The sequence below is a fragment of the Ambystoma mexicanum genome, chromosome 12, assembly GCF_040938575.1.
Source record: "Ambystoma mexicanum isolate Mex_15411 chromosome 12, UKY_AmexF1_1, whole genome shotgun sequence".
NCBI classification, from domain to species: Eukaryota; Metazoa; Chordata; class Amphibia; order Caudata; family Ambystomatidae; genus Ambystoma; species Ambystoma mexicanum.
This window is the reverse complement of record NC_090936.1, coordinates 1236178720-1236203512: the sequence shown is the minus strand read 5'-3', so window position 1 is coordinate 1236203512 and position 24793 is coordinate 1236178720. Positions and strand designations below refer to the sequence as shown.

The window sequence follows — 24793 nt, the reverse complement described above, 5'->3', positions numbered from 1 at the left end:
CTTGCTCCATAAGCCACACAGGATCCACTGGGTCTTGAGACGTAGGGAGAATAGAGTAACCAGAGTTGTGCTTGGGATGGTTAGTCCCACTACCCTGTACCTGGTCTTGGAACTTACCCTACTGAAAGATTTTGTGGCCCTTCTTGGAGGAGACTTTTTCAGATGTCCCACCCTCTTTACCTTTCTTCTTCTTCTTCCGCTCCTCCTGCTTACTAGAAGCAGGATTTGGGTGCCAGCCCTCTTTAAGTGGCTCTCACGACCGTCCTTTGTTCCGCTTGGCTTCTTTTCCAGATCAGTTCTGATCTGTTGCTGATCTGCTGGAATGAATGCAGGCCCCCTCCTCTTATCCACAGTCAGGTGAGTGCTCAAACTCAGCCGACCATTGGCAGGATCTGGCCCATGCATGCACACCAGCAGTGATCCAATCAGGGACCACTGGGGCTCTCATGCTCTCGTGCACACCAGACACTCGGGCACCAGCAGTGTGGAATGGGACAAGACAGTACCCGCCCACTTCCTGGGTAATCACACACATGGTCTGCAGGAACCCGCAAAAGAAGCAACTTTCGCGAGCAACTGCATGCCAAAATAAGGAAATTCCGGCCCTGGAAGGGAAGGAGGAAGGCCAAGAGATAAAATGGCCAAAGGAACAGACAACAGACCTTGTGGCATGGTAATGTTAAAGACTAGCCATATAGTCATGAGCCAAACGCGGTATGGCTCAGTAAAAAGTTAGCAAATTACAACAAAAACCTACTGCTCCCACCAGTCTGTTCCAAATCACATTGTCCAATCACAACAAATTCCGTAGAGGGTGTCAGGGGCCATAAGACACATGACCATATTGTGTGATATTGTAAGGTACTTTGCGCAATGATAAAAAGTTTCAAACAAGTGGCAACAAAGTCGAAAGACTAAGAGAAACAAAGTTTCTCACTACTCAAAGCCTGAAGGGCGTGCCAGTTTCCCCGTAACAATGTGCAAAATACCAGTGGAGTGCAGCTGAAGGCTGTGCTCCACTGTATAAAGTCAGGTCAGGATGTAGAAACAAATGCTGAAAGTTTGGGGGTCAATGGACTATGGAAGAAAAGTTGCTTCACGAGAAATATTTTCTAGCACTGCCAACGCTCTCCAGAAGGGCCAGTCGTCTAAGGCGACTGCTAAATCTTTAGGTTGCTCAGTCTACAGTCATCCACCGAGTCCTCTTCTGGGGGCAGGGCTTTCGCCCCTTTCCTGCCTTTGCCCAGAGGGGCCCTGGTCAACCAGCACCAGGAAAGGGCCAAGGCAAGCGCCTCCCGAGAGGTAGTTGAAGGGCTACCCAGCAGGAAGGTATTGCTGCGACCGCTGTTTCCTCTTCTCCCCAGGGCCCCAAACCTCAGTGACGGGCTTCATCACCCATCGGCAGTGGGAGTCAGGCTTTCCTTGGTCAGCACAAAATGGTTGGATACCACATCCACTGGTTGGGCCTTACAGATCATCCATCAGGGTTATGGCGTTCCATTTCTCCGGTGCCCACAGGACCACGGCCCCTTGGAAAACCCCCTTGTGTCTGAATCCCATCATCCTGGACGAGGGCCATCAGCTTCTGGTGAAATGAGCTATTGAACTGGTTTTGCGCTCATAACGAGGAAGGGAGTGGTACACCACTAATTTTGTAGTGGCGAAAAAGGACAGAGGCTTGCGCCCCATTCTGGATCTGCCGCTGCTGAACTTGTTCTTATGCAAGGACAAGTTCAAGATGGTTACTCTCGCTTAGATCCTGCAAAACCTCGATCTGCAGGACTGGTTGGTTTCCCTGAATCTTCAGGATGCCTGCTTCCATGTATCGATTCATCTAAAGCACAGGAAGTACCTGAGATTCATAGTGGGCCAACAGCATTACCAGTTCAAGGTCCTACCATTTGGTCTTTCGTTGGTAGCCAGGGTTTTTACCGAACTGCTGGCAGCAGTAGCAGCTCACCGCAGGAGGGAAGGCATCCATGTCTTTTCCTACTTGGACAACTTGCTCTTCCGAACTCGCTCACTGGCGCTAGTGTCAGAGCATCTGCTCTGCACATGCACTCTATTGCACAGTTTGGGCTTTTCTCTGATCTTGAAAAAAGTATCTGGTTCTGCCGTCCCAGTCTCTCTGATTGATTGGGCCAGTCTTGGATAATCGCCTGGGCATGGCTCCTCTGCCCCCCCATGAGGATCGACTCGCGAGCATCTTTCGAACGGTCATTGTCCTCCAATCACAGGAGCAAGTCCATGCCTCAACCTTCCTGCACCTTCTGGGCCTCATGGCCTCTTGCATTCTAGTGGTGCTCAAGGTGAGGCTGCGCATGAGATCGCTTCAGTGGCTTCTCCGTTACCAATGGCCACAGTTCTTGGGCCACATGTCGGGCCTTCTGAAGATCTCGAGCCAGGTGGCCCAGGATCTTGCGTGGTGGGCCGTGCGGGACAACTTGCTGAGAGGCGCGTTGTTTCGGCAGCATGGACCCCAGGTGACAGTGGTTATGGACGCATTTCTGACTGACTGCGGCACTGACCTGTTTGACCTGACAGTGAGCAGACTGTGGTCTCCTGCGGAGTCTCTGGAACACATGACCCGCTGGAGTTGAGGGTGATCACGCTGGTCCTGCTCGCTTTCCTCCTCTCTGTGAAATACAAGACTGTGCTGATCTTGATGGATAACACAGTGGCCATGTACTGCCTCAACAAACGAGGTGGTGTGGGGTCCTTATCCCTGTACAGAGAAGCAATGCGACTCTGGTTCTGGGCTCTGGAGAACAGTGTCTCCCTGACGGCGGCTCATCTGGCCGGACGGGAGACTTTCACAGCGGATGCCTTGAGCAGGCAGACTGTGACCTCCAATGAGTGGGAGCTCTGTCAGGAAGTTCTGGAGGTAATCTTCTCTTTTTGGGGAACTCCTCAAGTGGACCTCTTCACTTCCAGTGCCAGCAGGAAGTGTGAGTTATTCTGCTCCAGGGAATTTACCGTCGGGGAGCTTTGGGGGATGCACTGATGGTCGAATGGACTTTCAAACTCCTTTATTCAATCCCGCCAATCCATGTCATTCCGCTGGTTCTCTGGAGATTTGCGTCCGTTCAGAACCACAATTATCCTGATCGCCCCAGCCTGGGCATGGAGAATGTGATATCCGGAATTGTTGGACAAGTCCATCTGCCCTCACTGGCGCTGTCCGAGTAGAGTCGACTTCATCTTACAAACAGAGGGGCGGGTCCTCCAGCCGAACCTCAGCAGCCTGAACCTTCATGCTTGGCTACTGAGAGGCTGAGATCCAAGGAGTGGCATACATTTTGAATTTAGTGTGGGGAGAGGGACCTGGACCCTTTATCCTGTTCTCTGTCCCCTGTGTTGGATTTTCTGCTTTTCTTGGCCTAAGAGGATCTGCAGATTGGCACTGTGAAGGGTTACCTCACTGCTATTTCTATGTTCAAGAGGTCCCCAGATCAGGGCTTGTTATTCACACTCCCCACTGCCATGTAGTTCTTACAGAGTTTGTGTAACCAGTTTCCTCCCTGGAGTTTGTGGTTCTGGCTTGGGATTTTAATTTAGTTTTAGCATTTCTTATGGGTGCTCCGTTTGAAGCCCTTTATTCCTCTTCTGTTAGGTTGCTCACCCCTAAGGTGATTTTCCTGATCGCCATCACTTCCGTACGACGGATGAGTAAGCTCCAGGCATTGTCTGTTTTACCACCCTATTTGTTTTTTCCCAAAAGAAGGTGACATTGATAGTGAGACCCTCCTTTCTGCCATAGGTGGTCTGGGATTTCCATCTCTCTCAAAAGATCCATCTTCCTGTGTTTTTTCCTCTGCTTCACCCTTCCAAGTTACAGGAACGATTTTATTGACTGGACCCGGTACAGGCCCTTAAGTTCTACGTCTCTCATACCAAAGAGACTAGGAAATATGACCAGCTTTCTGTTAGTTACGCTGATGCTCATGTTGGCAGGGCTGTGACCAAACAGACCCTGTCCAGGTGATCGTTCTCTGCATCTCTGAATGCTAGGATCTGGCTGTGAATGATGTGCCTGAGGGTCTCAAGGCTCATTCTACCAGACGAGTGGCTGCCACCCCTGCCCTGCAGAGGAGGGTCCCTGTCCTGGCCATTTGTCAGGCGGCAACATAGGTGTCTCTGCACACATTTGGTAAGCATTACTGCTTGGATTCCCTTGCAGGCCAGTATGCCCGGTTTGGCTGGGCAGTCCCCCAGAGATTCCTGTTTTAGGTGGTGTTCTTGCTTCGTCATTCCTCCAGAATGATGTACTGCTTTGGAAGTCTATCATAGATGAGGAATTCCTGTGAGGAAAGAATCCATTAGGAGAACGAATGACCTCCTTCTATGTATGTAACCTTCTTATTGACGGATGTTCCTGCCATGGATTCTTCATGGCCCTCCATACCTGCCCCACTTGCAGGAAGCCAGTACAGCATCGGTTCTACTGTCCCTCAACTTGAGAGTACTTGCGAGTGCTAGGGAAAAAGGGTGGAACTGAGGTCATGGGGCGCTGCCCTACTATATGTACTGGCTCCGATATCATATCTGGCACAGAGCGCATAGAGGCGTTGGACAGAACCAATGCAGTGCCGCGCTGTGCCCCTTGGCGGGGGAAAGGTTCCCGGTGAACAGCTGCCCTGGGATAGTGATATCATGGATGAGGACATCCATTAGAAAGAACATTACCAAGAGGTCGGCTATCCTGAATGTGAATATGCACTTTCTTAGTTCCAGGATGAGTACACCATATTGGTTAATCAATGCTTCTATATTGTGTTCCTTTAAATCAGAATTATGTTTCTATCTAATGCGCTGTTCCTCACAGTTGCCATAGATTGCTCTCACAGTGGGGGAGGACACCCTTAACGGTAGTTTTTTTCTCCTACATAAGAAATCAGCTCATAAGGAGCAAGAACGTCAATGAGTGAGTTGGTCAATCTGTTGGTTTGTCCACCTGTCAATGAGATAACACAGTGAATCAGTCAATCACCCATTGAGTTAGTCACCGACTCTGTAAGTGGGACAGTGAGTCCATGAGTGATTCATTGAGTAAGTCAACCGGTGTGCCAGAGGCTCTCAATGCATGGGCTGCTCAATGAGCTTCACAGGTTATAGAAGAAGAAAGGAAAGGTGGCCTTGTATGTCATCCCTAGGTTGTTATAGCCACCGAGTGGGGCTGCAGTGCTCCTTTCTATGTGTGGTGTCATAGTGTATGTTTATGTTAGATCTTTACCAGTGTACACCTTGGTATCTGCTCTATATCACAACACTGTGTTTTCCTTTCAGATATCATGTGCTACACGGGGTGTACAGGATTGACGAGCTGCAGAACTCGACGGCCCACTTGGTGGCAACTTCACTTGAAGGATCAACACTTCAACTGTCAAAAGACAATGGGGTAACGAGATGGCTCATGAATACTTATATAGGGTGTTCCGATGAGTGTTTTTAGATCTGTTGAGCGCGCGTATGGATAAATAACCTTATGGAGACATTGTTAGATGTCATGTTTTCCAGGTGTTCAGCTCCTGAGAGCAGTTATGGGCTGAACAGTTTCATGGGCTGGCTTCCCGTATGCTAGTAATCGCGGGGGCGTGAGATGCTGGTGATCCTGCTACAACATGATCAAGACTCTCTAGAGATCCATTGTACGTGTGGCCCGTCATGCGAGCATGGCAGGGAGCGTGTACAATTGAAATGAAACCCTCACTGACATGCCCGCATGCCAGGCAGTGTTTAATCACTTTGCACGGCAGAATGCAAAAGTGCAGGGCAAAAGGTGATGTACACACATTTATGCCGCCTTTTGCCCTGCGGCGGACAGCTGTTTACGTTACAGTGCAAACGTAACGACTCCCCAATGTCAAATAAAAAATGTGCATAACATGAGCGCCTATGAAGGTGCCGGACTGATTTTACAACATAAATGAGACCATGGTAGTGGTTCTCTCAAAAATTGTTATGAATTTCTAATGTGGCAAAAGTTGAAATGGATTTATTTTCTGGAAACAAGATGGTTCTGGTAGGATTAAAGAATACTTTAATCCAGGGTAAAAGTAATGGCCTCATCATGAGTTGGGTGGTAGCACTTAAATGCGACGTTAACACGATTAACACCACATTTATGAGTTGGCCCAGTCATGAGTTGCCCGGAAAGTTGAAGTCTTACCTCCAGCTTTTTGCTGGAGGTAGAAATCTCCACTCACCACCCACTTTTGGAGCTATTAGCGCTGCTTTAATTGCGTAGCTCTAATAGCACTGAAAAACTCCATGAGGATTTACCACCTTGCTGCTACTCATGATCCGGCACTTATAGCGCTGGACCGAGTAGTGGTAACGCTATTTGCGTTGGCGGTATCCCAACGCAAGTACCACTGGTATACCACCAACCTCATGATGGGGCTCAAAGAATCGTTGTCCCATCCCTAAAATCAAAAAACTACTGCATGGAAGTGATGTTAAAGAGTAAGGTTGTCGCCAGCTCTATTTGCTAAGGTTGGTGTCCAATTTCTGCACCTGCACGACTACTAATAATTGTGTTTTTTTTGCAGACCTTTACCATCCAAGGAGCTCGCATTGTAGATGGAGATTTGCCTGCGACCAATGGGATTATTCACCTCATTGATAAGGTATTTTTGTCCAGGACTTTTCTTTTTTACCCTTTGTTGTGTACTGCGTACCTCTCAGTATGTCAGTCGCTTGCGTGAAGTGAGTCCGAGACACACTTCACACTTTAAAAGAGATGGATTTCTAAACATTGTTTTGGATGGCAAAGAGGCAACATGTCAGGCTTTACAGTCTGGCCTAGACCCCTTTGAAAGATGTACCCCAAGAGTATGTTTTAAGGACTTTGCAATCACAGAGGTGCCTTGAGAATTTTGGGACGAATCCCAAGTGATTGCCGCTGCTTTTGATGGGGGAGCCCCTTTCCATGAAGACAGGGAGGTGAGGCTACTTGCCGAGAGTACCCTTGGGGGTGGTACTCAGAAGGAAGATCTCATGGGGAGGCAAACCCCCATTGAGAGCATTGACTATCCCGGAAGAATCTGGTACCCCTTTGCCCCTCCCACCTCTCTTTATCAACCTTCCCATACCACTCAATCAGGTACCCCCATGTATTCTTGCTATCCATCCCAAGTGGGGACCCCTGGGAAGGAAAAGATCCATAAGGTGTGTGATAGCAGTACTGTGATGAGGAATACGCCAAGAACAATGAAGTTCAGTGACGCAAACCAAGGCACACACTCTAGTCTCGCGAACAACCCAATTGGCCAGATGTCGTTTAAAACGAGCACGGGAAGAGAAGGATAGCTTCTTCATCTCAGCACAGTCCGAGATCTCAGCAGATTACGGATAGAAGGTCAGACCAGAGAAGCAAATGGTGTCAGGAGAGAAATGCGTCTGTGAGAACCCCGCGAAGCAGGAAGCTTACCAAAGAGAAGGAAGTACTCTCGCCGGTAACCGGGGGTGCTGGAGCATGGAGAAACCACGTAGCACTGCTGGAGAAACCCGGGGAGATGGGAGATGGCTTCGGGGAGCTGGAGAAGCCGCAGAAGACCCTGGGAGACGAGCTAATAACCGGAGTGCAATGGCTAAGACCCTACAAGTAACAGGGTGGCTAAGCCAAAGGTTGGGGAAATCCAGAGGGTGCAAGAAACGTTAAGAAAAGTATGGGCTGACCTACGTGCATATTCACTAAGACAAAGTAACAAGGTGAAGGGGGTCTGGGACCCACACTGAGGGAATACGTCCCAAACAGCACTAAAAAGGAATACGAACATTATACATCAGAGTTAGACACCTTGGCAGGAGAGTAAACCAAGGCTGTGGGTCCGGATGAAAATCTGATGAAGAGAACTGTGAGAGTAAAGGTAACGAGTACCCCATTTGGCAGGAGAGTGGGCTAAGTGGGTACCGAAAGCAGGGTCTGGGACCCGTTGCAAAATAGGAGTGAGATCCAAATCCCTTCCACCTCATTGTAGTACCTGGAACAACACAGCTTGGGAAAGGCATCCAGGCTGTTCTTCTTTGTCGCAGTACCGAGAAGCCAGGTCTGCTCACAAGGGTCTGGGACCGTCAAAACAGCTTGGGAAAGGCATTCAGGCTGTTCTTTGTCGCAGTACGTGGAAGCGGGTATGCTCACAAAGGTCTGGGACCCTCAACACAGCTTGGGAAAGGCATCCAGGCTGTTCTTCTTTGTCGCAGTAACAAGAAGCCAGGTCTGCTCACAAGGGTCTGGGACCCTCAACACAGCTTGGGAAAGGCATCCAGGCTGTTCTTCTTTGTAGCAGTACCGAGAAGCCAGGTCTGCTCACAAGGGTCTGGGACCTTCAAAACAGCTTGGGAAAGGCATTCAGGCTGTTCTTTGTCGCAGTACGTGAAAGCCGGGTTGCTCGCAAAGGTCTGGGACCCTCAACACAGCTTGGGAAAGGCATCCAGGCTGTTCTTCTTTGTAGCAGTAACAAGAAGCCAGGTCTGTTCACAAGGGTCTGGGACCATCAACACAGCTTGGGAAAGGCATCCAGGCTGTTCTTCTTTGTCGCAGTACCTGGAAGCCAGGTCTGTTCACAAGGGTCTGGGACCCTCAACACAGCTTGGGAAAGGCATCCAGGCTGTTCTTCTTTGTCGCAGTACCGAGAAGCCAGGTCTGCTCACAAGGGTCTGGGACCGTCAAAACAGCTTGGGAAAGGCATTCAGGCTGTTCTTTGTCGCAGTACGTGAAAGCCGGGTATGCTCACAAAGGTCTGGGACCCTCAACACAGCTTGGAAAAGAGTACCCAGGCTGTTCCTATTCGTCACTGTATCGGGATGCCATGTTGGCTCAACAGTGTTTGGGACCCATTTCTTTTTAACCAAGAGAAGAGAGTCATTTTAAAGAGACTCGAGGGGAAGGGTAACAACCCCTTTAAACTTTGTGGAACTATATTTGTTTGGAGCACCTTTTTCTTTTTTTCCCTGTAAATGGAGAACTACAAAGTAGGGCTGCAGGTGGCCAGCCAAGAGATATTTTGCCCTTTCACCTTATATTAAGTTTAGTCTGTGAGGGATTGGTTAGGATTTGGACACAGGATGATGCACTGTACTTTGGACATCCTGACACAGACAGTTTCATTAGCTACTTGTGTTGAGGCAGGGTACCCCCTCTTAGAGGAAGGGCTAGCTAGGATTTCCTACAAAACCAATTTATTTTAATTAATACAAATCTTTGCCATTCAACATACCACCCTTGTGTCCTAGTCTTACTCCTACACCCTCACAACCTATAGAGTGATGTGTAAGGTCACAGAATCTTGAGGTTGTTTGCAATTTCCTTTTGAGTTACTATTGGCTCATAAAATATGCACAAGAACTCTTCTACTTTTTTCTCTCTCCTCATCTTCCTCAGAACATCAGAGATCTGCAATCAAGGAAGGAATCTTTCTCCACTCTATCAGGGTTCCCTTTATCGCGGTTCTCCCCTCGACGAGACATCTATCATAGCTGGCCACCTCTACTGCTAGGCAAGAGGTCCAGGAAACTCAGAGTACATTAGCTGCAGAATAGTTGACTCATTTCAGGCTCAAAGACGACTGCTTTCCCTCCCACCAGACAGAGAGAGCAGCAACGTAATTGCTTGCGACACAAGATGTTTTCTTTTGGCAGCCTGAATTTGAGCCCTGCGATTGCCACTTGCTCCCTGTCCAAATATGCCAGCACCCTATGGATTCTATGAAGAACCCCTCCCCATGCAGAAAATTAACTATGGGGTTACCTCTCTGGTTAAGCATGGCAAGAATGCGGCACAGCAGATACTGCGGCCTGGTCAGGATTTAGCAGACTGCGTGGCTTGTGTTATAGACATTTGGATTGTCCTTCACAGGCCTTCCTCAATGAAAACCTCTGGATTTGACCCAGATGTCAACACAAAACTCAGTGACATGCTGTTCGATGGGGACAAACTTTTTGGGACTAAAGCCGATGAGTCCCTGATGAAAGTCAAGGCAAATTCACTGAATTCAACTGTCCAGACACAGTCTGCTTCCTCTACGAGGAGCCATTCCCTTCGGTCATACATCCACTGTGCCCACTGTGGCAGAGGGTAGGCTTCCGCTGGCAAACATACATAGGGGCATTTCCCTGACCAAGGCAGAGTCACAGTTGCACAGATAGGCAGAGCTGCTACTTCCATTGCTGTCACTTTGGCAACCCAAAATTTCCTCCGACAATTTACACTCCCCATACTTCAGCCATTCAGCAGCCAAGCATGAAGATTCAGGCTGTGGAGGTTCAGGTGCAGGACCCTCCCCTCCGAGTGGGAGAGGAAGTTGGTCCTCTGCAGAAGACACAATGTCCAACAACTCTGGGTTCCACGTTTTCTGGGCACAGTGTGGAGCGATCAAGATCATTGTGGTCCCTAACAGTTGCAGTTTCCTGAGACCCAGCAGAATGACAGGGATTGACGGGAATGCATAGATCAAGTCGTACTCCCATTCGACCGAAAAGGCGGCCCCAGAGCACCCTGATGAGGCAGTTCACTAGAGCAGAACCACTGACACTTCATAATTACACTGTAAGTGAAGAGGTCCACCTGTGTCTCCTCCACAACTCTGAGGCAGAGATCCCACTTGTGGGAGGTGGAGGACTGCCTGCTCAGTGCCTCCACTGGAGTGCTCCCCTTGCCGGCCAGGTGAGCCGCAGTCAGAGACACGCTGTTCTCCACAGGTCAGAACCACAAGAGCATTGCTTCTCTGCACAGTGACAAGGAGCTCACAACACCCCTCTAATTGAGTTAATGCATGGCTACTTGTCTGTCAGGACCAGTATCGTCTTGCCCTCCACAGAAGGCAGGAAAGCGACCAGGGCCAGCCTGATTGCCCTCAGCTTTAGCAGGTGAATGTGCCTCCAGCACTCCGTCAGATTCTGCAAGTGAGCGCCCCCAGCTCTTCAGGCATGCATCTATGACTAGAGTCACTTGCCTAAAGGGTTGACAGAAAAGAAAAGATACCCTTTCAGGAGGTTGCCCTTCATGGACCAGCATTGTAGGTACCTGGACACTCTCTCCAAGACCAGAACAAGGTCTGAAGTCCTTCCCTGAAACTGTGACCATTGAGAGCTCAGGGGTCACTGTAGCGACCAAATGCACAGACAAGCCTCTGACACCACTATGATGCATGATGCCATAAGACCCACCAAGCGCAGAAAAGCAGAGGCTAGAACTGTCTCTGAGGTTGAAAAACATGGACCATCGTGAAGATGTTCATCACTCTGACCTTGGGCTGGAAACCCTGACCCAGTTGAGTGTCCAAGACCGCCCGATTAATTGGAGGGGCTGGGGCAGTGAAACATGAGACTTCTTGTAGTTGAGGGAGAAGTGCAAGCTGTGCAACAGTTTGCACGTCCAGTACAGATGTTCCGATGCTAGACCTGATGAATGGGCTCGGACGAGCCAGTCGTCTAGGTAGGGAAAGACATGAATGCCTTCCCTCCTGAGGCGAGCCGCCACTACTGCTAGCAGCTTGCTGAAAACCCTGGGTGCCAAAGAAAGACCGAAAGGAAGGACTTTGAACTGGTAATGAGAGTTCCTCACTTTGAATGTCAGGTACATCATGTACTTCATGTGAATAGCCGTGTGAAAGTACCCATCCTGGAGATTCAGGGAATCTAGGTTGGGTCTCAGGCCTCCGTCCTTTGTTCCCAGAAAGTATGTTGAGTACCAAACCCTGCCTGGTTCAGAGCAGGGTACCATCTCTATGGTCTCTTCTGCCAGAAACTGACAGTTCTCCTCCAGCAGGAGAGGTTCCAGAGGCAAGAGTTGGTGGCAAAGGGTGGTCTGCAGGGTGAGAGGCAAAGGGGGGAGGGGCGTATCCCTGCTGGAAAACCTTAAAGGCACAGGCGTCCGAGGTGGTATTTCTCCATTCCTCGCCAAACTGCCATATCCCGCCCCCACAGGGGATGAATGGCAGAAGACCGCTTCACAGAGGCTTCACGCTGGGGGTTGCGCAGGACACTGGTGAGGAGGAAGTGCCTCCTCTAGGTGCACCACTTCCCCTACCCATGTAGGGACGGCCCGAAGATGACTGACCTCTAGCCCCGGGGCCGTAAGAGGCGATGGGGCGAAAACCCCTCCCCGTCGGGCTCACTGGACGCTGCTACTGCACCACCAGCCCCAACTTGGCTCTTGCCTTAGGCGTTTGGAATGTTTGGAGCAACTTGTCAGTCTTAATGCCAAAAAGTTCATGCCATCAACTGTATGATTTTACCAAATTTAAAAGTCCGAATGCACCAAAAGTCTGAAACGGCATACCACCACAGATTCAAAGACCAAAAGTTTGAACCTTTGGTGGTATGCATTTAAGGTAGGTAAAAAGGTAGGTAAAAAAAGACTGCAGGGTTGTCCCCCGCAACACCCCGCTCACTATACTATACAGTATAGTGAGAGAGGGTTGTGGGGGACACCCTCGCAGCACACCCGACAAAAAAAATACAAAATAAAAACCGGGGGTTGCGGGGCTGTCCCCCTCAATACCCCGCTCGCTATACTGTGTAGTATGGTGAGGGGCGTTGCGGCGGACACCCCCGCAGCACACCCGAGAAAAAAAACCAAAAAAAAATGAAAAGTACCCTGCGGCGCCAGTTCCCGATCACGGAAGTGAAAGGGAACTGGCGCTGCAGGGACACAAGGCGTTTAAGAGGGTAAGTAAGGTTTGGTTATGTTGGTGGTGTGGGTGGGGGTGTGTTGCAGGTGTGTGGGTGGGGGTGTGTTGTGGGTGTGGGTGGGGGTGTAGGTATGTAGGGTTTTGAAATGTATGTTCGCATGGAAAATGTACAAACCTTTTGTGGTGCATACATTTCCCATGCAAACTTTTCCGTCGCAGGAAAAACGGCCGCGGTCGGATCACGCAGATCCCCATCATAGGGCATGTCCATGAACTTTTCCTGGATGGCAAACCCTGACAGCCTCAGCCAAGAAAAACTCCTTAAGACGATGCTGGTAGCCATCGCCCTAGTGACCCAGACTGTGGTGCCCAGGCCACACTGCAAAATTTGACAAGAAACGTTCTTGCCGTCTTTAATAATGGCCACGTATCCAACCGTTTTCTCTTCCTATCCGGGGGCAACAGTGGAAATGAGGTGGTCTTGAGGGTTGCCATAGTGGCCTGCACCAGTAAACTCTGCCGGCCTGTGCTTCAAGGCCAGGCCACAGTCCACTATGAGGACCGATGCCAGTTTGTCCCACAGTGCCACCACAGGCCCTTCCACTACCTGTTTGAAAGTCAGCAAGGTCTCCTTCTTAGGACACTTGTCCAGAATGTCGCAGCCGCCTGTGGTATGCCATGGGTAGCAGAAGGCATCATGTCAATCTCTGGCCAGGGTCCACACCACCTGCCTCCTGCAAGTAGGCTGATAGGTTCACCAAGTCACCCTGTTCCCTGTAAACCTCCTCTGGGAAGTCTCTCACCTCCATGGGGTGGCAGGGCTCCAGTCTGAAAGGGACATCATCACCTTCCTCATCATAAGTGTCCTACAAATGAGAAATATATGAGCTTGGCACTGTTGGTCCAGGACCATGTGCAGGGCGACGGAATGGTGCGCCCCTTCTTTGCTATGTTGTCGCGTTGCACTGTGGTCTCCCTGCCGGCTCTTCCAAGCACAGTGGGATCTGCCGGATCTGCCGAAGCCAGAGCCGACGGCGCCAACACCGCGGCCGCAGACTCAGGGGCCTTGGCGAAGATGTCGAACATCTTCAAACAGAAAGCCACCCATTCCTCTGGTGAAGGGGTTTTAGTCGGATGGCTCCTCTTATTCAAGGACGAAGACGAGCGATACCATGAAGAACCACCTTGCGACCACTCCACGGTGCTCGTCTCCACGCCCGGTGACCTGGAGCGTGTCCGCTTAGCCGCTCTCTCCTTGTGGAGAAAGGTGAACAATGCACTTTGCGTTCTCAGTGTGCCATCGGTTGCATCGATTGGCATGGCATGATGTGCAGGTAGGGGTCAAGTCCTAAAGATAAATGTGGGGGCACTCATCAACAAACGCAATGGGATGTGACATCACCGGAAATTAGCATATCAAGGTGAAAAATACACATTTCATTAAATTGGCTTTGCATAACCACCCAAATTGCACAGGATGACTGGCATTTGCCTTTCATGAAATCAACACACACACAAAACCAAGAGAGGATATTTTCTATTAATAGTGTTTTTGAAAATATTACAAGGTGTGCATGTTTTAAACTCCAAGAACCAATACAAATATTTTCCCTGGAACATGCAGTACTGAAATGGGGCATTTCACCTTTAATTTTATATTTGTTTCATCAGGTTATATAGTGCACTGGTGCAGTGTCTGGCCTGCAAACCTGACAACTGCGGTTCAATCCCCGAGGTCAGCTTTATTTAATACATTTATTTTAGCTGGGGGGACCATCCTCTGAAGAAAGTGGGTGGACTCTGTACCTTCGCCTTGAGCCCTGAGCACAGTCCTCCGCATCGTGACCTTCACCAAGGCAGTGCGAGTCCAACATGGACATTTGGCGGCCGCAATCTGCGCACGGTTTGAACCCCGAAGACATTTGTGTTAAAACTATTAGCACAGAGCGCTGTTCCTAGTAGTGAGCAGAGCACGTGGAAAAAGGAACTGAGGTTGCGGGGCACGGCACCTCTATATATAATGGCCCCAGTGTCATGTCCATGGTGGGGCACAGAGAGGCGTTGGGCAGGTGCTGCTCCCACTAACTGTGGAAAGAGTTTCCTGAAGACCAGTTGGCTCTGGGAGATGGATATCATAGATAAGGAGTCTGTGGGAGGAATGTCTATCAGAAAGAACATTACTGAGCAGTCCCAGAATGCGTGCCCCTGCTCGGATGTGTACACATTTGACACCTTTTGTGTGAACAAACTAACTATGGTTGTTCCAGTGAAAAGCATATTTTCACCTATTGAAAATAAAAAAATGAACTTTGTTGAAAAAAAACAGTCTTTCTTTAGACTTTAAATTTCCAAAAAGTACTGCAGCCGTGCTTGTGGGTGGCACGGTTTTGTGTACTATACTCATTCTCATGTAGTGTGACCAACATTACAAAATGGTTTTGCAGGATGCTTGAGACGTGATAGCACCTTAGAAGTAGTTTTGCGACATGGGCCGCTCCAAACACCCCCCCCCCCGTCCACTTTTATAGTAACATTAGTGGCATAGGTAGTTGAACACATATGCAGTTCCAGGAAATGGCAACACTGTAGAACTGTGACACATACTGGACACTGGCCTCTTAGATTTCTCCTTCTGGCCTGTGGAGCCAAGGACCTACAGATCCCTTGCACTTGTATTGACATCGTCAAAAGTGGGCTCATGGGAAATGACATCACAAGGAGCACCATCATCTGTGGTAGTGACATTAAAAGCCAAGCCAAAAGAAGTTTGACAGGTCACCATTATTAATATGTAAGCACTCTGCAGTAAATCACGAGAGGGGATTTTTTCAAAGCATTCACTCCAAGCCAAATCATTTCTAGGCACTCCCAATTTTGGCAGAGTGAGATGACATGTTTTTGCCAAGACCGCACAGACCAGGATTTCGGTCCAGTCTGCAATTTAAGCACCTTACCACTTGTCTTCCCAGCTATTCTTCATACAAGTATTAGTTCATGTTTGGGCTTCAAAGGATTAAATACAAATGTGTTTTATAGTAATGTCTTAATGTAGTAATGTCTTAAAGTACACTGCTCACATGAGAAAGTACATTTTGTCAAGCAAAATGAAAATGATTATAGCTTTATTTTCCCCCTCCTATGCTCGCCACCCATTCACCATCACCCATCATTCACACCTCGTAAAGGGCAAAAGTCCTTTCGATGCACACATGTGTTTGAGCCATCAGTCTCTAATCAATCTTATTGCAATGCTTTGTTGACACAAAGTGGAACCACAGGGAGAACCACTGTGCTTTCCTGCCATCAGTTAACAATTCCCTGAAACAGGAGCCTGTGGAGCCACCAACACACCACTCTGGTTTTTAGAAATGTGCATTTTTGTGCGGACCACAAGGCCATCAGGGGCCATAGGTGTTCCCTTAAAGGTTTAGTTCACTGGGTTGCCAAGTCATATTTTGGACAGGTAGAACCAGTAGGGGGGGTCATCAGCCAACGTCACCAATCAAATATTGATGTTGTGATCTAATTGTCAAGCTACATCTCCATCTCTGGCATAATTTCAACCTCCGTCTCACACAGAGTCTCAGTCTCTGGCATTATCTCTTCTCTGTCTTACACACAGTCTCCATCTTTGCCACAATCTTCACCTACATCTCACACATGGTCTCCATCTCTGACATTATCTCAACCTCTGTTTTACATACAGTGTCCATCTCTGGCACAATCTCAACCTCTGCCTTACACACAATCTCCATCTCTGGCACAATCTCAAGCTCCGTCTCACACACGGTCTCTGGCATTATCTCAACCTCTGCCTTAGACACAGTCTCCATCTCTGGCACAATCTTCACTTCCTTCTCATACATGGTCTCCATCTCTGGCATTATCTTAACCTCTATGTTACACATAGTCTCCATCTCTGGCATTATCTCAACCTCTGTCTTACCGTCTCTGGCATTATCTCAACCTCTGACTCACATACGGTCTCTGGCATTATCTCAACCTCTGCCTTAGACACAGTCTCCATCTCTGGCACAATCGTCACCTCCGTCTCACACATGGTCTCCATCTCTGGCACAATCTTCACTTCCATCTCACACATGGTTTCCATCTCTGGCATTATCTCAACCTCCGTTTCACACACGGTCTCTGTCTCTGGCATTATCTCAACCTCTATTTTACACACAGTCTCCATCTTTGCCACAATCTTCACCTTCGTCTCACACATAGTCTCCATCTCTGGCATTATCTCAGCCTCTGCCTTACACACAGTCTCCATCTCTGGTACAAACTCAACCTTTCCCCTACACACTGTCTCCATCTCTGGCACAAATGTCAACCTCTGTCTCACACATGGTCTCTGTCTCTGGCATTATCTCAACCTCTGTCTTACACACAGTCTCCATCTCTGACACAATCTTCACCTCCATCTCACACATGGTCTCCATCTCTGGCATTATCTCAACCTCTGTCTTACACACAGTCTCCATCTCTGGCACAATCTTAACCTCTGTGTTACACATAGTCTCCATCTCTGGCACAACCTCTACCTCCGTCTCACACAATGGTCTCCATCTCTGGCAGTATCTCAACCTTTGCTTTATACACAGTCTCCATCTCTGGCACAAATGTCAACCTCGGTCTCACACACGGTCTCCGTCTCTAGCATTATCTCAATTTCAGTCTCCCACACAGTCTCCATCTCTGACATTATCTCAACCTTTGCTTTATACACTGTCTCCATCCCTGGTCCAAATGTCAGCCTCTGTCTCCCACACAGTCTCCGTCTCTGGCATTATCTCCACCTCTGTCTTACACACAGTCTCCATCTCTGGCACAATCTCAACCTTTGCCTTACACACAGTCTCCATCTCTGGCACAAATGTCAACCTCTGTCTCACACATGGTCTCCGTCTCTGGCATTATGTCAGCCTCTGTCTTACACACAGTCTCCATCTCTGGCACAATCACAACCTCCGTATCACACAAGGTCTCCGTCTTTGGCATTATCTCGACCTCTGTCTTACATACAGTCTCCATTCCTGGCACAATCTTCACCCCCGTCTCACAAATATTCTCCATCTCTGGCATTATCTCAACCTCTGCCTTACACACAGTCTCTATCTCTGGCACAATCTTAACCTCCGTCTCACGCACGCCCTGTTTCTCTGTCATTACTTTAACCTCTGTGTTACACACAGTCTCTATTTCCGGCACATCCTCAATCTCTGTCTCACACATGGTCTCCATCTCTGGCATTATCTCAACCTCTACCTTACAACATTCTCCATCTCTGGCACAACCTGAACCTCCATCTCACACATGGTCTCTATCTCTGGCATTATCTCAACTTCTGTCTTACACACAATTTCCATCTCTGGCACAATCTCCGTCTCACACACGGCCTCCATCTCTGACATTATTTCATCCTTTGCCTTACACACAGTCTCCATCTCTGGCACACTGTCAACCTCCTGCTCACACATGGTCTCAGTCTCTGGCATTATTTCAACCTCTGTTTTATACACAGTCTCCATCTCTGGCATTATCTCAACCTCTGCCTTATAACATTCTCCATCTCTGGCACAACCTCAACCTCCGTCTTGCACATGGTCTCCATCTCTGGCATTATTTCATCCTTTGCCTTACACACAGTCTCCATCTCTGGCACACTGTCAACCTCCTGCTCACACATGGTCTCAGTCTCTGGCATTATCTCAACCTCTGTTTTACACACAGTCTCCATCTCTGGCATTATCCCAACCTCTGCCTTACAACATTCTCCATCTCTGGCACAATCTCAACCTCCGTCTCGCACATGGTCTCCATCTCTGGCATTATCTCAACTTCTGTCTTACACACAGTCTCCATCTCTGGCACAATCTCCGTCTCACACACGGCCTCCATCTCTGACATTATTTCATCCTTTTCCTTACACACAGTCTCCATCTCTGGCACAATGTCAACCTCCTGCTCACACATGGTCTCAGTCTCTGGCATTATCTCAACCTCTGTTTTACACGCAGTCTCCATCTCTGGCATTATCTCAACCTCTGCCTTACAACATTCTCCATCTCTGGCACAACCTCAACCGCCGTCTCGCACATGGTCTCCATCTCTGGCATTATCTCAACTTCTGTCTTACACACACAGTCTCCATCTCTGGCACAATCTCCGTCTCACACACGGCCTCCATCTCTGACATTATTTCATCCTTTTCCTTAGACACAGTCTCCATCTCTGGCACAATGTCAACCTCCTGCTCACACATGGTCTCAGTCTCTGGCATTATCTCAACCCCTGTTTTACACACAGTCTCTATCTCTGGCATTATCTCAACGTCTGCCTTACAACATTCTCCATTTCTGGCACAACCTCAAACTCCGTCTCGCACATGGTCTCCATCTCTGGCATTATCTCAACTTCTGTCTTACACACAGTCTCCATCTCTGGCACAATCTCCGTCTCACACACGGCCTCCATCTCTGACATTATTTCATCCTTTTCCTTACACACAGTCTCCATCTCTGGCACAATGTCAACCTCCTGCTCACACATGGTCTCAGTCTCTGGCATTATCTCAACCTCTGTTTTACACGCAGTCTCCATCTCTGGCATTATCTCAACCTCTGCCTTACAACATTCTCCATCTCTGGCACAACCTCAACCGCCGTCTCGCACATGGTCTCCATCTCTGGCATTATCTCAACTTCTGTCTTACACACACAGTCTCCATCTCTGGCACAATCTCCGTCTCACACACGGCCTCCATCTCTGACATTATTTCATCCTTTTCCTTAGACACAGTCTCCATCTCTGGCACAATGTCAACCTCCTGCTCACACATGGTCTCAGTCTCTGGCATTATCTCAACCCCTGTTTTACACACAGTCTCTATCTCTGGCATTATCTCAACGTCTGCCTTACAACATTCTCCATTTCTGGCACAACCTCAAACTCCGTCTCGCACATGGTCTCCATCTCTGGCATTATCTCAACTTCTGTTTTACACACACAGTCTCCATCTCTGGCACAATCTCTGTCTCACACACGGCCTCCATCTCTGACATTATTTCATCCTTTTCCTTACACACAGTCTCCATCTCTGGCACAATGTCAACCTCCTGCTCACACATGGTCTCAGTCTCTGGCATTATCTCAACCTCTGTTTTACACGCAGTCTCCATCTCTGGCATTATCTCAACCTCTGCCTTACAACATTCTCCATCTCTGGCACAACCTCAACCGCCGTCTCGCACATGGTCTCCATCTCTGGCATTATCTCAACTTCTGTCTTACACACACAGTCTCCATCTCTGGCACAATCTCCGTCTCACACACGGCCTCCATCTCTGACATTATTTCATCCTTTTCCTTAGACACAGTCTCCATCTCTGGCACAATGTCAACCTCCTGCTCACACATGGTCTCAGTCTCTGGCATTATCTCAACCCCTGTTTTACACACAGTCTCTATCTCTGGCATTATCTCAACGTCTGCCTTACAACATTCTCCATTTCTGGCACAACCTCAAACTCCGTCTCGCACATGGTCTCCATCTCTGGCATTATCTCAACTTCTGTTTTACACACACAGTCTCCATCTCTGGCACAATCTCTGTCTCACACACGGCCTCCATCTCTGACATTATTTCATCCTTTTTCTTACACACAGTCTCCATCTCTGGCACAATGTCAACCTCCTGCTCACACACGGTCTTTGTCTCTGGCATTATCTCAACCTCTGTCTCACACACGGCCTCCATCTCTGACATTATTTCATCCTTTTCCTTACACACAGTCTCCATCTCTGGCATTATCTCAATCTCTGTTTTACACACTTTCACCATCTCTGCTACAATGTCAACCTCCATCTCGCACACGGTCTCCATCCCTAGCACAATCTCAACTTCTGTTGTAAACAAGATTTTCGGCTTCACCCCCCCCCCCCCACAATGCACAGGCGGTATGAATAGTAAAAATAGTTTGTGTTTAGTGTATATAGCTTCACGCAATATCCCTTTAGCTTTGGAGCACTTTAATAACAGGTGTTTTCATTACCCAATTTAATGCTGCTGCATTTCTCAACCGTGGAAGGAGGAAGGGCTGAGTCAGCCATACTGCAGGATTACAACTTGTGTAGTGCAGGCTGGCTCCATTCACTGGTGAGTGCTTAACACATGAGTGATCCACATGGGCTCAAACAGTGGTAGTAGACAAGACCAAGATGCAGGTTGGGTGAAAAGGGGGTGACAGGAGGATTGCAATTGGAGCTGAATTCTCTAAACCGCTCAGTCTAATTCCAGGGCTGATGACCACGCCAACTGCTCAACAACTGATTTGTTTGAGGAGAGCGGAAGAAATGAGCACAAGCAACATGTATTAGGTAGGAGAATCCTTGTTTCAGTGACCGCCACAACAGAGAGAAAGTGGTCTGTATTTTATTGCAGTGTGATTTGGCATTACAAGTCCCAAGAAAGAGTGTGGTGAGGGAGTCGGCGCGAGGCAGGAGGGCAGACGCTGTACTGGGAGTTTGGCCCTGCTCCCGCACCACATTCCAATCACTCAGCTATTTGTGCTTTGTGCGCTGTCTTTTAGGCGCATGGTTAAAAACCAGTGGGTTATGGTGACAGCTTCCTGAGTACGAAGGTACCATAGAAATGCATCAAGCTGCACCATCACCAGAATAATGCCACCGAAAGTGGCAGAATTCATCAGATGATAAGTATCTGGAGGGTAGACTTAAGCATGGAAGTTCAGCACTACCCTCAAGAAACTCCTCCAGGCAATCAGACCTTCTATAGATGTCAGACTAAAACCTAGGGGCGGTAGCAGTGACAGATAGGCAACCCACTAAAATGGATCAGAGAAGGTGTATGCATTTTAGGTGTGTTCAAAATCATTCAAGCCTTTTTGATGCCCTTATCAGAATGCAAGCTTTTATTCAAGATAACATACACCAGCACAAGGCAAGTCCTCTGAATTCAACTGTCAGCAAGTAGGGAGTCGAAGAGGCTGGTAAAATACATGAATCTTATATCAATTAGGCAGACTACTAGGTGCAAGCAGTCACTTTAAAACTACAACTGGAATGATCGGAAACTAGAGAATGGTGAAACAATCTTTGAGTTTCCGAAACGATAGAATGAGTCATTGACCTCCGACAGTTCTGTTCTGAACTATTTTCAAGGATTTTACTAGAACCTGAGATGCCGCCGAACTGATTTTTGACATCCAGAGAGCACATTGTACACCCTGAAAATCAGGTGAAAGAAGACTGAAGCCCTGTCATTTTCAATTTTACCAATTTAGAGAGAAATTAGTCAACCTAACTAAATCAAGGTTTGGCTTACATTTTATCGAATTCTAAAAGTACTGTGACAGTAAGAAACATTTATGAAGTACATTCACTTTCATGTCAAATGGCAAAATACGATTGAGACAGTTAATCCTGAGAGAGAGGTGCAATGTTTGAGGAACAGAATTAAAAAGGAAAAAACAGTTACAGATTAACTGCATGTGGAATTAAGCGAAACGTTGGAGTCCTCTGAGAAAATTGTGGCCATTGTTATAATGTGTGGGGGTCTGGTCCAAGCACCCTCTTTCCAGAGATGTGCAGGTCTCTTATTGTAGAGGGCTGAATGCTGAAGGGGACTTTGGGGTGGTGGGAATGTTGCAAAGGAAGCAAGTGAAAGGGAGGTGGAGGGTTCATTCGACTCTTTCGATTTGATGGAGGAAAGGGTGTTAACAAGTTGATATTAATATCCTCCTGGTTGACTGGTGGAGTCAGGCCTGGTGCCTGGTGTTACCATTACTACTCTGCTTATATTTTATTGCCTTAAATGTGCTTTCACTGGATTGCCTTTCTCCCGCAGATTCCTCATCCTGATAGATATCCATCATCCAGCTCTGCTGCTCGGAAACCTTTAGACAGGGGGCGTAGTAGACTCAGTGCTCGAACATCAGCTCCGGAAGTGACATCAGCTGTCGTATGTATAACACGTCACTATGCCCCATGCTTCAGTTGTTTTTTTCCGCACGCTTGCACCCTGCATCGGGACACCACTTTGAGTTTTCTCAACAATTTTGTACTAAAATGTTCTGTTTTCCTCTGAAAACCTCGATGCAATGTCATCTCATCGGGTTTTGGGCTTCAAGCGATGCCGCTACTGCGAGGCCAAAATATCTGTGACCTAACCCCCTGTAAAGACCGGAGGGGGGCGTCTGTACCTCTGCTCTCTATATGGTAGAGGGGAGGCACAGAGACCCCTGCCAAGATTCTCTATTATTGGTAGTTGTGGTTGAGCAATCAAGGTCTAGCTTCTCAGGAGGTGATGCGAGCTGGTTCTTAAGTACAGTGTATTCCCCAAGCCCCCACAAAGGAATGTCCACACACTGTATTGGTTAAAACACAGTCTTTATATAATTAATATTCAATGTCACGTACACTATCACGATAACTCACTTTGTACTCCGAAATCAACAATGGTAAATATATACAGTTTCTACAGTGGTACCACTAACGTTATCAGATCTCATTAAAGTGCATACGGTCAGAATGGCACAGATCAAAATAAAGAGGAAACCAGCAGTAGAGAGAGGATGGAAAACAAGCTGGTTGAGCAATTGGCAGAATACTTGCCCCCTTACCTAGACCCAGTTCTGTGTGGAGATCCCACCACCTGGGCAACCTGTAGAAGAAAGATACAAGCCCAGTCCACATATTGTTCACACTAGACTTTCCAATAGTTCTGCAACCCCAAAGTACCTTGGCGTTGTAGCGTTCCTGGTCGGGGAATCGACGGCCCTTCTTGAGTATCCTCCCTTTCAGGCAGGAGTCACGGGTCGTCGAACGTCCGACGAAGAACAGGTCGCGATATGACGGTGAAGTGGCTGCGTCGTTCCTAGCGTTGCTCATTGACGGGGAAGCGTAAACGTCCTGCAAGGAAGAGGCGTGCGTGGCACCTCGATGTCAATAGTTCTGGACCGCAAAGAGTTGACGAACAGTGGCCCAGCAAGGGTGTCGAGTCGTCAGGGTCTATGTGGTCTTTGGGTGGTGGGAAACCCACTGATGAATGCTCCTCGGCGCGTCGACGGTCAGGCTTTCTCCAGCGTGATACAGCGGCGATGATGCGGACGAGAGCGTCCGTGGATCAATGAAGTTCTTAGGAAAAACGGGAGCACGGCGGCTCCAGTCGGCGATGGAGGTCGTCGACAGTGGCGGGCAACAGCCCGGGCGCTTCTCCTTGGAGTTCCGCAGCGATTCCCGTATCGGGTCGGCAGCCTGTCGAAGGTCTGTCTACCAGGGAGCTTAGGCAAAGATCAGCTGTGCACGATGGTCCCTCGTAGCTCGGGAAGAGGGCGCCTTACCAAGTCCTCTCTGGGTCAGTCCTTGAGGCACAGCAGCTTTCAGATTGCGAAGTAGAGCAACAGCAATTCTTGTCGTCCTGTAGGGCTTCAAGATCAAGCTTCAGTTACTCCAGTTACTCCTCGTAGTGGACTTCAGCTTCTGAACACGATTCCTAGCAGTGAGAGGTCCCCAGATATACTGTTGATCTCCCATTCATTCTGCTGGGTCACACTCAAGCATCCAATCACGACTAAGGGCATTCAGGCAGGCAGGCAGCCAATCAGGCACACGGTGCATTCAGGCCATTCGCTTCTCTCCAGACACTCACAACAAGTTATGTGTATTGGGACAAGTACCGAGCCATTCAACACTCCTAACTGCATTCATACCGGTTTCGGGCACGGCTGTCTCAGCCATTGTGTCATACACCAGATACTAGAGACCCACAACATAGAATGCATATTCGTCACACACTCTATTCACCCAGGTCCCACCCACAGGCGTACCCACAACATACGGTCGTTGAGAAGGCTCCAGCCAGTCTGGTCGGCACTTCCCCACACTACCATATATGGAACTTCCACCCAACAGCCAGTCAGGGGGAAGGGACAGAGGCAGGGCTTCCCGGGACTTCGGGAAGATCAAGGTAAAGGTAATAGGTGATGGAAGGCAAGAGGCCATGGGGGCCATTTTGTCTCCATCAGGAATCTACCGATTCCAATGACAGGGCCTGGGCATCCCAAAATGGAGGACGCTCAGGGCACCAGTCATTTCAGCACAGAGCTGCCACCAGCCCGTACCCTGCTCTG

At 48.6% G+C, this 24793-nt stretch overlaps 1 protein-coding gene across 1 annotated transcript in view; it reads left to right on the top strand.

Moving 5' to 3' along the window:
• The window catches only part of STAB2 (stabilin 2), a 1783079-nt gene that overhangs the window by 688446 nt on the left and 1069840 nt on the right, over positions 1-24793 (top strand). Inside the window, exons 30-31 of the mRNA XM_069629923.1 lie at positions 5287-5398; positions 6552-6629. Coding sequence (XP_069486024.1) covers positions 5287-5398; positions 6552-6629 — 190 coding nt within the window. The remainder of the gene's footprint in view (positions 1-5286; positions 5399-6551; positions 6630-24793) is intronic.